The sequence below is a fragment of the Cricetulus griseus genome, chromosome 4 (genome assembly GCF_003668045.3).
Source record: "Cricetulus griseus strain 17A/GY chromosome 4, alternate assembly CriGri-PICRH-1.0, whole genome shotgun sequence".
Lineage (NCBI taxonomy): Eukaryota > Metazoa > Chordata > Mammalia > Rodentia > Cricetidae > Cricetulus > Cricetulus griseus.
In genome coordinates, this window is record NC_048597.1 from 227,215,534 (window position 1) to 227,232,438 (window position 16,905).

At 49.1% G+C, this 16,905-nt stretch overlaps 1 protein-coding gene and 3 non-coding genes across 4 annotated transcripts; all 4 read left to right on the plus strand.

The window, feature by feature from the left end:
- Window positions 1-2,462: 2,462 nt before the first annotated feature.
- Window positions 2,463-6,507, plus strand: Rpsa (ribosomal protein SA). Its single transcript, NM_001244033.1, is given in 6 exon segments — window positions 2,463-2,481; window positions 3,009-3,175; window positions 3,907-4,025; window positions 5,365-5,610; window positions 5,950-6,078; window positions 6,182-6,507. Coding segments are annotated over 5 exon segments (888 nt in total). The 5' UTR covers window positions 2,463-2,481; window positions 3,009-3,042; the 3' UTR covers window positions 6,443-6,507.
- LOC113835627 lies at window positions 3,544-3,698 on the plus strand. Its single transcript, XR_003485307.1, has one exon. It is a non-coding gene; the product is annotated as a small nucleolar RNA SNORA62/SNORA6 family (small nucleolar RNA).
- On the plus strand, window positions 4,107-4,308 carry LOC113835625. Its single transcript, XR_003485305.1, has one exon. It is a non-coding gene; the product is annotated as a small nucleolar RNA SNORA73 family (small nucleolar RNA).
- LOC113835626 lies at window positions 5,652-5,800 on the plus strand. The gene has a single exon (XR_003485306.1). It is a non-coding gene; the product is annotated as a small nucleolar RNA SNORA62/SNORA6 family (small nucleolar RNA).
- Window positions 6,508-16,905: the final 10,398 nt, after the last annotated feature.

Below are 16,905 nucleotides of genomic sequence, written 5' to 3' on the forward strand. Positions count from 1 at the left end.
TTCAAGACAGGGTTTCTCTGTGTAGCCCGGGCTGTCCTGGAACTTGCTTTATAGACCAAGCTGTCTTCGTACTCAGAGATCTGCCTGCCTCTCTGCTCTTGAATGCTGGGATTAAAGGTGTGGGCCACCAACACCCCCCAGTATACTGTTTTCATCTGTGTTATTCCCACATTTCCCGTAATTAAAGTTCAGAGGAATAAAGTAAAGCACTTTGGGAGCTGTTTGAAAAACAGAAAAACGAAAAAAAATTAGCAGATAGAAGAAGAGCATGCCGTTAATCCCAGCACTTGAGAGGGAGAGGTAGGTGGATCTCTGGGAGTTCTAGGTCAGCCAAGGCTACATGATCAGACCCTATCTTTAATTAAAAAAAAAAAAAAAAGGTTCTGGTAAATAGTATGCCTCACTCCCTGAGGATAACAGAGCAGTGTTGAGGTGACTTAAATTTTGATCTGCTATACAAGTCCCTAAAACTTAATTTAAAAAAAAAAAAAGCTTTAGAGTTGGGAGGTGGTGATGCACACCTTTAATCCCAGCACTCAGGAGGCAGAGGCAGGTGAATCTCTGTGAGTTCGAGGCCAGCCTGGTCTACAAAGTGAGTTCCAGGACAGCCAGAGCTACACAGAGAAACCCTGCCTCAGAAAACCAAAGGAAAAACAAAGCAGCTTTAGTTCACATACTAAACAATGTACCTGTTTGAAGTACACAGCCCAGTGGTTTGGAGATGGTCGTATGGCTGAGTGGAGTGCTAATACATGCAAGATCCTGGGTTCAAACCCCAGCACTGACAAAAGAGCAGATACAAGGGAACATTGTAGCCAGTGTGGTGGTCACACCTAAGGGAACATTGTAACTAGTGCGGTGGTCTCACCTGTCAAGAAAGCTTAGTCACCCTCCACTTGTGAAACCCTGTCCAAAAAATGCATCCATGATCCTAAATTAGTTTTAGAATAATTCCCCTTGTAAGATCTCATAATCCTTCCCAGCCCACAACTTATTTTGTGTACTTTGGCCTGTGAACACATCATTTAATATATTCTAGAGTATTCTGTATTCTTTTACCTATGAAAATATTTTGAGGTACATTCCTGATGTAGGAGTTCAATACTTTCCTCTTTTTGGTTTTACTGTTTGGGGGATGATATTACTGCATGCGCAAACTGTCCGTCTGGCCCAAGCCTCCAGAGGGTTAGAATTAACAGGAATTTTTCATTTGAAGTTCTGGGAACTGAACAAACCCAGAGCCTTGTGAGGTAAGGCAAGCACTCTACCGCTGAGCAGCATAAACAGTATAAATGCTTTGTAGATAGATGACCTGTGTCGTCCAAATTTCTCCACATATCCTTCAACACTTTGGGAATGCCCTACTGGGCACCCATCATTTTCTTGGTGCTGTTAACAAGTTTAGGAAGGAGCCATTACTTTCTCCAAGGAGCAGAGGGGTGGTAGGTGGGTATGTGCTCTGGTGTTTGATAACCTGACACAGATGGCCCAGGGTTAAAACCTGTCTGTCACTTGGTCAAAGAAATGGGGACAAGAACGCCGCCAGTGCCTAGGCTGGTTATGAGGGTTAAGTAAATTTTTTTTCTGACAATCTAGTTATTTTACAGCCTTCTTTCATACATAGGATGTCAATTTTATTTTCGTAGTCATCCTCAGGTGAGGAAATATCCTTAAATGGCTGTAGAGTTTTCTCTTGGGCAGCATTTTCTCTTTGATCAAAAAAAATCATATATACAGTCATGTGCTTTATACTTTAAAGAAAACATCCCAGAGATTGAGCGTTGGTGGCGCATGCCTTTAATCCCAGCACTGGGTTGGCAGGGGTAGTGGGTCTCTGTGAGTTCAAGGCCAGCCTGGTCTGCAGAGCGAGTGCCAGGACAGCCAGGATTGGTATATAGAGAAACCTTGTTATAACAACTAGTTAGGGGACTGGAGAGATGGCTCAGAGGTTAAGAGCACTGGCTGCTCTTGAGTTCAATTCCCAGCAACCACATGGTGGCTCTCAACCATCCGTTATGAGATCTGGTGCCCTCTTCTGATCTGCAGGCAGAACACTATACATAATAAATAAATAAATCTTTAAAAGAAAAAAGACCCCGGAATGGAGCCTGAGCTGGCGTCAGTCGGTAGTTCGTCCTGCAGACACCCCGTGACGGTCCTCCAGGCTGGGCTCGCCTGATTCGCACAAACCGCCCTTGCACAGCTAGCGCGCCGTGCACCCCTCGGTGTCCCCAGCTACTTCCGGCCCGCGCTCCACACAGCGATCCCTCCGGGCCAGGCGCGGACATCCCAACTTCCGTTCCGGGTGCACCGGCGGGCCCGCTTGCCCCGGGTGCGCGTGCGCCGCGCGCAGGCCCGCTCGGCACTCTTTCCCCCTAACTGCTCTGCTATTGGCCGGCTGTGGGCTATTTAAGGACGTCATTTCCGGCCGCCGCTCCTTTCCGCGCTGCCCCGGGACGGGTCCATACGGCGTTGTTCTTGGTGAGTCTCCCGCGGGCTCCTCGGTGCCGCCCGGCGCCACGGGCTCGTTCCTCCCGCTCCGGGGTCGGCTGCGGACGCCCCGAGGCCGCGGCTACGCGGGCGGAAGCTTGGTCCCGGCGCCGCGCCACGTGGCGGCCTCCGCGGGCGGCGGGCGGCGGGTGCTCGCCCGAGGTCCCCGGGCGCTCGTGCCAGGCTGGAGGCCCTGTCGGCAGGGGCTGGGGAAGTGGCCGTGAGGACCGGGGGCATCGGGGACCACGCAAAGCCTGGGGCGCCCCCCCCAGCATGACTGCGCATGCGCCACGCCTTGTGCGAGCAAACTTAATGTCTGTGCGCGCGGAAGCGTCAGCTTGCACTTGGCCGGCGTTTCTCCCGTGTGTCCCGATGCACTGGTGGGCTAGGTGGCCAGAGACGCTGAGAGGGAGGGAGGAACACGTGTGCACCCCGCTCCAGCTTCACCTGGTGGCACACGCCTTTCTTTATCCGGCTCCCGGGAGGCAGGGGCTACATTGAAACCTGGTCTCTTTCAGATTCCCGTCGTAACTTATAAGGGAAACTTACACAATGTCCGGAGCCCTCGATGTCCTGCAGATGAAGGAGGAGGATGTCCTCAAGTTCCTTGCAGCAGGAACCCACCTAGGTGGCACCAACCTTGACTTCCAGATGGAGCAGTACATCTACAAGAGGAAAAGTGATGGTCAGTGACCCTTTTGACGCATAGGGCAGACCTCTTCTAAGGACTACGCCGTTGTGGGGGGTACGCTGCTGGGAAGGTTTGCTGTGGGTAAGAGGTAGGGGGAAAGGATCTCGTTTCCCACGGGGCATCCTGTATGACAGATCAGTCATGTAGGGTTAGTGGGAAGTAGAATGAGGTGTGGGCATAAACTGCCAAGAAAGAGCGGCAGGACGGGCTGTGAGGAGAGGGGGAGGTTGTGCGTTCACGAGAGGGAATGGAGCGTTGGGAGGGGTTGGCAGGATGGATTTGATTTCTATGCAGTGGTACAAAGGAGGGCTGAGAGGGAGGGAGGAACATGTGTGAGAACACGTGAGAAAGACAGAACTAAAGCTGCACACTATTAAAGCTCAGGGTGGAGGCCACCCTTGGCCAGTGGACTTCTGAGTGTCGGAAGTGTGCTACATTGAATACACGGCAGGATTTTCGCTAACACCAGTAGAGCTTGTCTCTGTGACTGGAGTTGATAGTGGTCACTGCCACATACACAGTCTGCCTTCCTACAGTGTCTTTCGGCAAATCCATCTGGGGCACTGGGATTGATCCGTGACACCCCATTTAGAAATTATTTGCTGCCAGGTGCACTTGGGAGGCAGGCAGGTAGATCTCGGAGTTCAAGGCCAGCCTAGTAACAGTGCCTAGGTAACAAGAGACTATCTTGACAACCCTGCCCCAATCCACTTGTTGTCACCTAGGTATCTACATCATCAATCTGAAGAGGACGTGGGAGAAGCTGTTGCTGGCAGCCCGGGCCATCGTTGCCATTGAGAACCCCGCTGATGTCAGCGTCATCTCCTCCAGGAACACTGGGCAGGTTTGTAGACTGGAAGCTGGTATTTGTTTTGTGGCAGTAATCCACAAAAGACATTGGTAGGGTATAGAGGAATAGAGGCATCCAACGTGGATATCCCAGGAGGTCACTCTCCCTGGGCTCTGTCCTGGTGGCGTAGGGGAGCAGAGGCATTGCCTGTGATGTACAGTCCCTTTCCACAACGTTGGAGATGAAGCTGGGCCTTGGGCCTGCCCCTGCATATTCCTACAACTTCTCAGAGTCCTGTGGACAGTGACTGAGGAGGCAAACCATGCAGGAAACAGTCCTACATCCCTCAGTGGCAGACAAAAGAAAGGTATCGTCAGCCACAGAGTAAACTTGCTTTCCCTTTGAGCCTGGTCCTTGTAACAGCTCATCTGCGGTCTTGAGAGTTCTTATTTGCTAACTTGTGTCTTGTTTTTATAAGTGAGAGTATCTTTTGCTGTTAGGAAAACTGCTGTTTCTGTTATTTACAGGCTGGCTGAGTTAGAGTGAGGATTCAGTTCATCCTAAGTTAAATTCCAGCAAAAGTGATTTAATGTTACAGTAAGGGTCTGTTAGTCTCTGTGCAGGTGGTTCCTTAAGAGTGGGCCTGTCTAGACCTGTGTGGGACAGGATAGAATATGGCTTAATTACTGTTAACCCTCCTCAGGAAGTGTTGGCTGGTGCTTAGGACCAACTCCGGGAGGGAGTCGGGGTCAGGAAACCTCTAGGGTGAGAGGGGCAGGCAGATAGGTCTCTTAGGAAAGGCTACACAGTTGAGATCCTGTATACTCCCCAAAATGTGGACTGAGATACTCAGTGATTAAGAGAACTGTGCTTACAGAGGCCCTGTGTTCAGTAGCCAGCACTCAGCCAGCAAGGGCTGGAGGGACAGCTCAGCTGTTACAGGCTAGGCTTACAACCAGAAACAATTCCAGTTCAAAGGGATTCAACGTCCCATGACCTCCACGTGTATGAGTGAAATGCTTGTACACGTGCAACAAACCACTCATCCATTAACTATAAGACAAAAAGGAAATATTTTTAGAGGAGAAGCAGGGAAGAGATGTTCTTGCTCTGTTCTGATAAAGGTGTACAGAGGCACGGGGTGGGGGGGGGCGGGGTTGCTGCGTGAATAACCTGAGGGACTTGGGTTATGTGAGATGCTTCATAGATGAGGAGATGTGGTGTGCAAGTGTTCAGTTTAGCCTCAGAAGAGTGTGTGTAATTCAAGGATGTGCTGTTACTTGGACTTCAGTGTTGAAAGGTGACATCTTTCTTGTGGCTGGAAGTGGGATGGGTATCAACTGTTTTCTTTGCAAACTATGCTTGAAAATGCTGACTCAGTCTTCCTTCATAGCGAGCTGTGCTGAAGTTTGCTGCTGCCACCGGAGCCACTCCAATTGCTGGCCGTTTCACTCCTGGGACCTTCACCAACCAGATCCAAGCAGCCTTCCGGGAGCCACGGCTTCTAGTGGTCACCGACCCCAGGGCTGACCACCAGCCCCTCACTGAGGCGTCTTATGTCAACCTGCCCACCATTGCTCTGTGTAACACAGACTCTCCTCTCCGCTACGTGGACATTGCCATTCCGTGCAACAACAAGGTACGTGTTCTGGTGGAGAGTTCTGGGAAACCCCTCATCTCTGTGCACATTGTTAGAGCTTGGAGTTGAGGTCACAAACTGGTCGATGAACTCCCAAGTGTAGGTAGTGTGCTAAACGAGTGGCAAGGTTTTCGCTAACACCCCACTCTGTTCCAGTGAGTGGAGTTTGATAGTAACCTTTGCTACAAGTGTGATCATGGACCCATGTTTTCACCTAGTTTGCGGGGTCATTTTGTGTGTCAGAGTTCTGCCTGCATGTATGTCTGTACTAGTGTGTTCCTGTGCCCCTAGAGGTAGTGAGGTGAGTGGCTTGTGATTAACGACCCTCACTCTTTTCAGGGAGCTCACTCGGTGGGTCTGATGTGGTGGATGCTGGCCCGGGAAGTACTCCGTATGCGTGGCACTATCTCCCGTGAGCACCCATGGGAGGTAATGCCTGACCTTTACTTCTACAGAGACCCAGAGGAGGTAAGGCTTACTCTTCTAAATGCTTGTTGCCACTGAGTGGGTGGGCCACCTTGGTCTGGTTCAGGGTAGCTAAACTTGTCTGTCATGTGCTTTTAAAAACTAGATTGAGAAGGAGGAGCAGGCTGCTGCCGAGAAGGCTGTGACCAAGGAGGAATTTCAGGGTGAATGGACTGCGCCAGCGCCAGAGTTCACTGCTGCTCAGCCAGAGGTGGCCGACTGGTCTGAGGGTGTGCAGGTGCCCTCTGTACCCATCCAGCAGTTTCCTACTGAAGACTGGAGTGCCCAGCCAGCCACTGAGGACTGGTCAGCAGCTCCCACAGCACAGGCCACTGAGTGGGTTGGAGCCACCACTGAGTGGTCCTGAGCTGCTCTGCAGACAGCTGAGCAAAGGGAAAAAAGGTGGAAGGAAAATAAAGTTCTTACAAGTTGTCTCGTGAAGTCTTTACTTGGATTGCTACTGCAGGATGCTAATGGCATTGGAGAGGGGGTAATGACCTGATTCATGTTGAATACTTAACCTTGAGAGTAGGTTTGGGGTGTGGGTTGTTTTTTTGTTTGTTTTTGAGATAGGGATTCTCTGGCTTTGGAGCCTGTCATCTTGTATAGACTAGGCTGATCTCGAACTCAACACAGAGATCCACCTGCCTCTGTTTCCGGAGTGCTGGGATTAAATGTGCACCACCCGGCCTAATGTTACATTTTAAAGTCTTAAAATGTCCTGTGTTTTAAAGTAAAAAAAAAATGACATCCTGAAATTCACAGGCAAATGGGTGGAACTAGAAGAAACCATCTGGAGTAAGCAAACATAGACACAAATACGGTATGTACTCGCTCATATATGGATATTGGACAGTGCAAAGGATAACCAGACTACAATCCACCAACACGTGGTCCCACAGAGAGGGGAAAGTGACAAGATCTGAGCAAATGGGGAGCATGGTCAGGAAGGTCAAGTTAGGGGAAGAACAGGAGGAGATACCTTAATAGAGGGAGCCATTATGGGCTTAATGAGAAACTTGGCACTAGGGAATTTGCCAGGAATTCACAAGGATGACCCCAACTAAGAATCTAAGTAGTGGAGAGACTGCCTTAAATGCCCTTCTCCTTGGTCTTTTCTGTCCATCCGCCATGGCGGGTGGGTGAAAGACCCGAGCTAACATGGGGTTAGCTCATTAAATTACAATAAAGCCTCGTGCAGTTTGCAGCAAGAAAAAAAAATGCCCTTCTGTAATGAGATCTATGACTACATTGAATTCCATCAAAGAGCCTTCATCCAGTAGCTATTGAAAGCAGAAGCAGATTCACTGCTAAGCCCTGAGATAAAAGTTGTAGAGTGAGGAGTGATAAGCAAAGGGATCAAGACCCTGTTGGGGAAGCCCACAGAAAGTGGGAACTCATGGACCACAGTCTGACAGCTGGGGAGCCAACATAAGACCAAACCAGGCCCCCTGAATGTGGGTATCAGTCGTGGGGCCTCTGGCAGTGGAACCAGTGTTTATCCCCAGTGTACAAATGGACATTGGGAGCCGATTCCCTATGGAGGGATACTCAGCCTAGATACAACAGAGAGGGCCTTGGTCCTGCCCCAGTGATGACAGACTTTGATGATCCCCCATGGGAGGCCCCACCCTCCCTTAGTGGTGGATGGGGGAGGCTTTGTGGAATGGGGACAGGTGGAGGGAGAGGAAACTGGGATTGGTATGTAAAATAAGGTTTTTAATTTAAACAAAAATTAAAAAAATGCCCTGAGTTTTAATGCCATTAAGTAGAAGGTTGCTCACATCCTTGTTTATAACAAAAATTTTGTAAAATGTTAAAATCAGGAAGCTGGAGAGATGGCTCAGAGATTAAGAGCACCGACTGCTCTTCCAGAGGTCCTGAGTTCAATTCCCAGCAACCACATGGTGGTTCACAACCATCTGTAATGAGACCTGGTGCCCTCTTCTGGTGTGCAGATATACATGGAAGCAGAATGTTGTTTACATAATAATAAATAAAATCTTTAAAAAAAAATCAGGAAGCTGGGTAAGCTATTTACAGCCACTTAGCAGCTCATTCTAGATGCTGTAATACCGTGGAGAAATGTTTAACCTCTAAGAGCAGCAATCGGTTGTCAATGTGGATATGGAATTATCTGCTCTGAAGTTGATGGTGGTGGTGATAATATAGGCATCCATGCCTTGCATCTCAATAGAGGATGTTCCCATTGTCTTACTTAATGAAAACCACAGCAGCCCCTTCTAATGAAAGGTTTGACAGGAGTAACTTGCTGACATGGTATAATACAGCTTGCTGTCTTGGCCAGCAACTTAGTGCTGTTTCCCATCTGCTGAGGGGGTGAGGCTGCACACTGGGGACGCCAGTCTTTATGTGGCTTTCAACTACTTAGGCTTCATTCCAAAATGGGAAATGATGGGTGTCAAAAATAATGTCCCAGAGAGTCCAGACCAAGGTGACAGCCTCTCTATGTTTTCCTTATACTTTTACCATAGCTTATTAATGAAGAGAATCACAAGGTGATAGCCATGAAAGGAGGGAACAGAGCCCTCTGGGTATCGGCTTCATCTTGAGGAAGGTGGGCAGGCAGGGTGTGAGCCTTTCTTAATCCTACAGTGGACATTTAAATACTTTGCCTTTGGTACACCGGTTTCTCTTCAGACTGCATTACCCCTCCTTTTTGCTTTGTCTCATGTGTCCTCATCCTCTATTTTTTAAAACATTTTCTACTCTTGGCCTAAACCCTAAATTAATATTTTAATTTATATTTGAAGGGCTGGAGAAATGGCTCAGCTGTTTTTGTTTTGTTTTTTCCTCCAAGAAGACTGAGGTTCAATTCCCAACACTCACATGGCAGCTCACAACTGTCCATTACTCCAGTTCCAGAGGACCTGACACCCTCATACAAACAAATGTGCATACCAAAAAAAAAAAAAAAAATCATTCTGGGGGTGGTGGTGCACGCCTTTAACCCCAGCACTCAGCAGGCAGAAGCAGGTAGGTCTTTGTGAGTTTGAGGCCAGCCTGGTCTACAGAGCCAATTCTAGGGCAGCTAGGGATACAAAGAGAAACCTTGTCTTGAAAACAAGAATATGGCTTTTGCCTGTCTTTGAACTTCCTTCAGATGGAAGCACTTCTTAGAGACAATTTTCTGATGTACTTACTTGGTCCAAAATTGTGTGTGCCACACATACTTTCCTTTGTTCATTTTCACCGTTGTCTGGCATCCTTTGTGACTGTCAGCTATACTGTAGATGGGTCCCTGACCAGTTTTTGGCGTGTTGGCTAGCACTCTCATGCATACACCTCAAGCAAACGTGTCTCCGTGTGCTGCTAGATAATGCCAAACTATCAATTTCTACTCCCACCAGCAACTATGAGATCTTTGTTCCTAATCTGATTTCACCCAGCTTTCTCGTTTCTAAATTTGCAATGGAAAACAGTCCTTAATAACTGCTACCTGAGCTGGACAGTAAGGCAGCTTCTGCAGGATGGCTGGATCCAGCTAGCGGGCGTCTCTTAGGGACAGGTGCCAGCAGCTGAGAAAAAAGCAATGCAAGTCAATCCTTCCAGGGTTTTCTTACCATTCTCCTAATGCCAAGTTCAGTCAGTGCTCTACCATAAGCCCTCAAGCCAACTGAAGGCTTTCCTTCCATGTGATGAGGCATGGCTTTTTAGCCTATGCCCAATATAATAATAAAGAGTAGTCACCTTTAATCTCAGCACTAAGGAGGCAGAGGCAGGTGGATCTTTGTGAGTTTGAGACCAGCCTGGTCTACAAGAGCTGGTTCCAGGACAGCCTCCAAAGCCACAGAGGAACCCTATCTCAAAAAAACAAAAAACTTAACATCAACTGAGTGGTGGTGGCCCACAATTTTAATACCAGCACTTGGGAGCCAGAGGCAAGCTGATCTCTGTGAGTTCAAGGCCAGTATGGTCTACAGAAACCCTGTCTTGAAAAACAAACTTAGCAGCATGAAGTCTCCAGGTTCCACTGACCACAGTCCACAATCAACAGGGGCTGAGTTCTTTTGTGTCATCTGCTTCTGCCCTTATTCAGTGACCAAATGGCCGATTTACACGTCACAAACACAAGCAACACGAAAGATGCTTCTTTCAGGAACTGAAAAGCTGGCCTAACTAGAGAACCAAAAGAAACCCAGGCTGACCTCCCCGGCCACTACCCTCCTCCACCCCCACCCCACCCCACTCCCACCCTCCCCGCTGCCCCAGTCTGTGAGGCTGGACCATCTCGGTTAACAGCTTTGAAGTTGTTCTGGATGCTGATTTCTGAGGAAACCCGCGGGGCTCCGGTAATTCGTGGGTCCGAGGTGGATCACGCCTGCAAATAATGGGCGAGAAAGAAAGAGCGGGACCAAGCAGATTCCATTGTCAAGGCCAATTTTATTGAAACCAAGGAGCTTTTTAAAGAGAAAGGAGGAGCAGAGAAAAAGGAGGTGGGGGGAGGGATGAGTTAATTGTTCTCAGGCAGGTATCCTGACTCTCCTGTGATAAGGGAGTGGAATGCCAGACTTTCTGGCGTCTATCTAGGCTTGGGGTCGCCAAGGCTGGCTCCTGACACAGAGGTGCTCTGAGAGCTGGATCATTGTTTGGACTGACTGTATAACCAAACCTCTAACCATGCCATACAAAAGGATGCCATGTAATAATAAGTCACGAGGACTCTGTAGCCAACAAGATTCATCAAGTTTCATCCAGTCTCAGAGCTGTTCCCTTGCAAAGGGATCATCTTACACGTCACCTGTCCTGTAGTCTTTTTTTTTTTTTTTTTTTTTTACTTTTTCCCACATCTCTAGACAAGATCCTCAGGTGGTCTCCTCCAATCAAATCTGGTCTCTATTAATTTTGAAGGAATCTGCAGCAGCTTTTTTTTCCTGTGGAAACAAAGCATAACCTCTTCCCCAATGCAACACATTTTCTGACTTTCAGTCTAAAGACATTCCTAAGGTATACAGACTGGCTTAATTCGCAGCCCCTCAGTAGTTGTTTTCTGTTCGTTAGCATCCAAAAAGTTCAGAACTAACAAAACACCCTATGAAGTGCAAACACCCTGTGTTACAGTATTCCCCTTCCATATAGGTCTTATCCACTTATATTACTTTACTCTTTCATGACTTCACTGCATTACTTCTAAACTACTTTCCTATGACTGTCTGTGCCATTTTCTTTCAATCTTCAGCATCTAAGCACATTTAAGCATACTTTATTTAGAGGTTTTCTTGGTCTAGACCTGACTTTTTGCATATCTGCAGCCTTCTCTGTGTGAGCTAAACTTTAAACTGCTCAGGGGCAGCTAGGTCCTTTGCGGTGTGGCTCTGTTTATCACTTGTCCTGGAGGCTGGCTCCACCCCCTTTGCGTGGGAGAGAGAGGAGCCTGGGCCTCTGGCCCCTGCCTGGAGCTTGTCTACTGCCCCAGTTCTGGTAAGCACTTCCACCTCGTCTCCTGCCACCATTCAAGTGCTTGGTAGCCACCAGTGCCTGTGTAGGCAGCAAGTACCAAGCCTACTTGGAACTTTCTTTTCAGCTTTTTCAGGCCCTTTGTGGATTTACATGCTGTGTGTTGGACACCAAATGTAACAAGTCTTTATCCCATCAGTTCCCAAATAATGACACTCAGACTTATTACTTATTATTATGAAAGCTTGGCCTGTAGCTTAGGCTTGTTTCTAACCAGTTCTTATAACTTAGATTAGCCCATTTCTATTACTCTACATTCTGCCATGTGGCTTGTGGCTGCTGTTACCTCTCCTCCTGCATACCCTGCCTGCTCAGCAAACGTCTTTTAGCGTTTCTTTCCACCTTTCTTCCTCACAGAGTCCTCTCTGTTCCTGGAAGTCCTCCTGTACCTCCTGCCTTGCTATTGGCCATTCAGCTATTTATTACACCAATCACAGCAACACATCTTCACACAGTGTACAAATATTCCGAGATAGTGCCGTTTACTCATATTCCCAAGACTTAGCTAATGGATTGTGACGTAAGGGTCAAGCTGCTCCTATTAGGAGCATATAACAATTAAGAACTCCAAGGGGAAAATGAGAAAATGATGGGTAGAAGGGAGCAAAGTCTTCTCTGGAGGGAAGATGACTTCTACAGGAAGGAAGTCCCTGTGCAGTTCTTCCTGCCGTTCACACTTTCCAGCCCAGGGTAGACCTCAGATTTAGCGGGCAACTAAAATCTGGGCAGAATGTGATGGCCTCTAGTGCAAAGAACAGAATGAATTGAGGACGAGCCGGTTTTCCTCAACTGCAAACCACACTGCAAGGAAGCCAGTATGTTGCCTAGCCATGTTTTCCCAGGTTTTGTATTTCAATTAGGCAAACAGCAACGACATAGTGCTGTAACTGAAGAGAGAACAACAATTGGGAAATTGGCAAAATACATAAAATCCAGAGCACTAAAAGGAGCTGCTGCTGAATTTGACTCTGGACCCTTCACAGCTTCTGCCCTAGGTTCAAGGAGAAAGGCCATCACTTCACCATGTCAGGCAAAGGCACAGTTAGGACCCAGTGCACAAAGCTGACTGCCTGTCTCCTTATTTCTCAGAAACAGCATCACCACTCTCAGAGCTCACTTCCTCTTGTCCCTTCTCTGAGCTTGGGACTGTCGAGTAAAATGTAAGAATTGTCTGTCTGAGGGTGACGGCACCATAACTATGGAGCAGAGAGACTTAATGCCAGGAAATCTAAAGGGGCAAGTCATTGGTAGGCTAAAATAATAATAATAATAATAAAAAAAAAACGGCAGAACAAAATAGCTTGGTTCTCATGAGTTGGTCACAAACACAGAACTGGTGGGTTTCTGTTCACATATGCTCACCAGGATGGAAAAGAAGCCAGTCCTGGGACAGGGGGGTGGGGAGCAAGGGCAGGGAGCTGTGGGCTGAGCCCTTCTCTAGGAATTCACTTCCTGAAGAAAGAAGGTGGCAGGCAAAGGGTGCTGTGGGGCCTGGATTTATTCTCTTTAGGGTGTGAGTTCTGGGCCTTTCGCATCCTTTTCCATGTAGAAAGCAAGCCAGGAGCAGCACTGAGGGCACTGAACTCTGGAAAACTCCATCGTCTGTCTCATTAATTCCTGAATTCTGACACTTCCCATGGCCTTTGTTCTGCAGCATTGGTCCTGGGGTGTGAGGGTCAGAGAGAAGGCTGGACCTCTGAGTCCTCATGGCCATCTTAGGTCAAAGGCCCGGAGCGGTGCCTGCAGACGGGAAAGGAGAAGGGTGAGAGTGTGGGACTGAAGGAACCAGCTTCCCTTTCGGCAGCCATAACGGCCGAACACGTGCTTCTATGACCTTGACCTAGTCACTAGAAAGTCAGATGCCTGCCTTGTGACAAGGAGCCAATCAGAAGTTAGCTGGTGGCGCTATGCTTTACGGCTCTGGGTGTGCTTTACGGACTAGCGCACAGCAATGACGTAGAGAGCATAGCAACCACCCTGAGAGGGCCTGTGGGCCATAACAACCAGTTGACCAATCAACACAGGGCAAGCCCTCCAAGCCCGGAGGCACACCAATCGTGAGCCTGTGCATACCCCCTTACGCTGTCCAATAAGATCTCTCGGGAGCCCCTAGGAGCTGTCTTTTCTAGCCATCTGCCATGCGGGTGGGTGAAAGACCCGAGCTAACATGGGGTTAGCTCGTTAAATTACAATAAAGCCTCGTGCAGTTTGCAGCAAGCTCTCAAATCCGCCTGGTGATTGGGGTGACCTGGAACATGGCCTGGGACCCCGGATACTTGAGTTTTCGGGGGTCTAACAGGACGACAAAGCGAGTGTCACCTATGCTCTCCCAAAGAGAGTCTTAGAGGGGGAATCCTGCCTGGGCTGAGAGATGGTTCAGGTGCCTGCCTGTCAGTAAGCCTGGGAACCCGAGTGCCAGCCTCAGGACTGTATGGTGGAAGGAGAGACTAGACTCCTGTCCTCTGACCTCCTCACACGGGCCCCACAATACATTTTTAAAATTCCTTCTAAAAGCTGAACAACTTTGACACTTCACTGGGCCTCCTCCAGACTCAGTACTCACAATGGGGTCAGATGAGAGTACTGGGGGTGGGGAGGAAGAACAGAGATTTGAACCAGGTTCAAATCTTAGCTCAAGCTTCCCTCAGGCTTAGCTGTCCTGGGGTGGGCTACATGGATGGAGGCAGAAGGAACTTGGTTGGATGTGTGGCTGCTGATGGCACCTCTGATGTTTTGGGGGTGGTTTCTGAGTCATGTTATCAAGATAGCTAGGGTTTGGTTTTACGGACTTGGGTTTACAGAAACACCACACCATGGAACCCACCACTTTCTAATGGCATTGTCTTAGTTACTGTCACATTGGCCTCACTGGTCATCTGCCAATATCAAGCCCGGCATTAGGATCTGAGAGTCCACCCAGGGAGTGTAAATACACAAGATCATGAACCACTCTGCAGCCTAGGAAACAAAAGAATTTCTGAGAGGCACTGCCATATGAGGAAAGGGAGGTTCCTGGGCTGGGGAGATGGCTCAGTGGTTGAGAGCACTTGCTGCTCTCACAGAGGGCTGTAGTCCAGTTCCCAGCACTCACATCTGGCTGTAGCTCTAGGGAATCTGATGCCTTCTACTTGCCTCAGTGAGTACTGGCTAACATGCTTAGCATACACACAAAACATGTGCACGTACGTGGGCGCGCGCGCGCGCGCGCGCACACACACACACACACACACACACACACACACACACACACACACACACACTGCACTGCACTGCACTGGCCTACACCTGGACTTGGGGGCAACAGGGCGCACACAGCTGGCCCAGCTACATGAATTACCGCTCACTGGCATACAGAGAGAGAAGCCAGGATGATCCGTCCCTGTCCACGGCCTCTAATACTGCAGTCTGTGTTCACACAGGTCCGGAAACATCCACAGTATGATAGGAGACTCAGTCCAACCAAAGACCCCATGCTTCTCGCGTGGATGCCGCAGCCCACTCCCGGGGGCTTCCTGGATCTGCGCAGGCGAGCTTGGGGACTTGGGGACCAGCTGAGCTCCATGCAGGTCAGCATTTTCTGAGTTCCAGGCCTGTCCCTCTGTGCCCTGGATGCTCTCGCCCATCAGCCCGGGCTCCACAGTTGGGCAAGAAGTTGGGCTCCTCCTCATCCCACAAAGTTCCAGGTTGGGTGGAGACCCTCGGGACAAGACTCTTTGGTGGGCGGCGTGTGTCTCCACTGCCCCTGCTCCTTGGCTCCCACCGTTTGGCCTATGTGGTTCTGGGTGATCCAACCACGGCACACGCATGGCCTTTCTCTGGGTTTCACACATTCCTAATGGCCCCAACCCAGCCAGCTCCCAATGTCTCTGGATGGGTCCTAACAGTTCCTAACCTGTCTCTAAGGCTCACCTGCCAACCCCCAATAGTCCTAACAGTCACCGGTCACCGGTTAGTTTCTGACAGCCCCCAGCCTGATCAAAATACCCTCCAGCCTGTCCCCAATGGCCGGAAGTCAGTTCCTAGCCACACCCCTCTGCTCCCAACGGTCACCAGCCTGACTCCAATTGCCCCTAGTTAATATAAATGGCTCCCAGTCAACTTAGCAGCCTCCACCGTGTCCCCAGTGTACCCCAGTAAATGCAACACCTCTCAGTCAGTCCACAGTGGCCCCACTGACTTCAAGGACCCCTGGGCTCCCCTCCAGCATTCCCGAACCCCCCCTCCCCCCCCCCACAAGGTGCCAGCTAGACCTTAACCTATGGGGCTGGTTTGGCACTTAGGCCCAGAAGCCTTCTGGGGAATCTAGGAAGGGATTTGGAGCTGAGCTGAGGGCTGACGTACTGTTTGGAGGGAAGGAGAGGCCGAAGCTCCCGGGAAGGAGGCCAGCAGATGTGTGACTGCAGGAAGCTCTGGCTCTTGTGGGGATGGAGGAAGCAAGACCAGACAAGAGGACAGAAGGTTGCCGGGGGTGGCTACATGACCCACGGAGGCGGGAGGGTGAGCTGCTAGGGGCGCCTCCTGTAAAGGCCTGGAACACCACTCACACTAGAGTTACAGTTGGTGCCTGACCTGTGACAGACGACATTCATGACATTTAGTCTCCTGCTCCTCTGGATACGGCCTCCTGTCATTGGGTGATGTGATGTGGCTCAAGTCCCCAGGTCATTGATAGGCAGGACATAAATGCCACAAGCTTGGAGCTGACCTTTGGAGCCAGGCCAAAGGATAGAACTCTTTCTGCATATGTCAGTTCGTTGCACAAAATAATGGGTGACATTTAAAAATTTTCAATTATATATAATATTTTAATATTTATTTTTGTTTTATGTGTATGAGTGTTTTGCCTTCTTGTATTTATGTGCACCATATGCATGCCTGATGCCAGTAGAGGCCAGAGAGGACATTTCTCCTGGATTTGGGGTTATAGAACCATTGTGGGCCTCTATGTGGGCGCTGGGAACCAAGCCTGTGTCCTCTGTGAGAGCAGCCAGTGCTCTTAACCACTGAGCCATCTCTCCAGCCATATATACACACATATGTGCATATTTATACATATATAATATATTTTTTAAAATTTCAAATTATTATTGTTATTATTCAGATAGGGTCTCATACTGTAGCCCACACTGTCCTGAAACTCACTATAGAGACCATGTTGGTCTGAAATTTACTGTGTTGTTTTAACTTCCGCACAGTGGTTGCGCCTTAATCTCCTGCTATTTCAGCTAGCAATTCAAACTCTGCAGTTACCTGTCTGCTTCTCTAGCAGCTGCCTGGCTGGAATCCTGTTCCCTCAGACACCAGCTCTGTCGCTGCCACTAAAGGTAGCTTTAACTAAATTTCTTATCATTC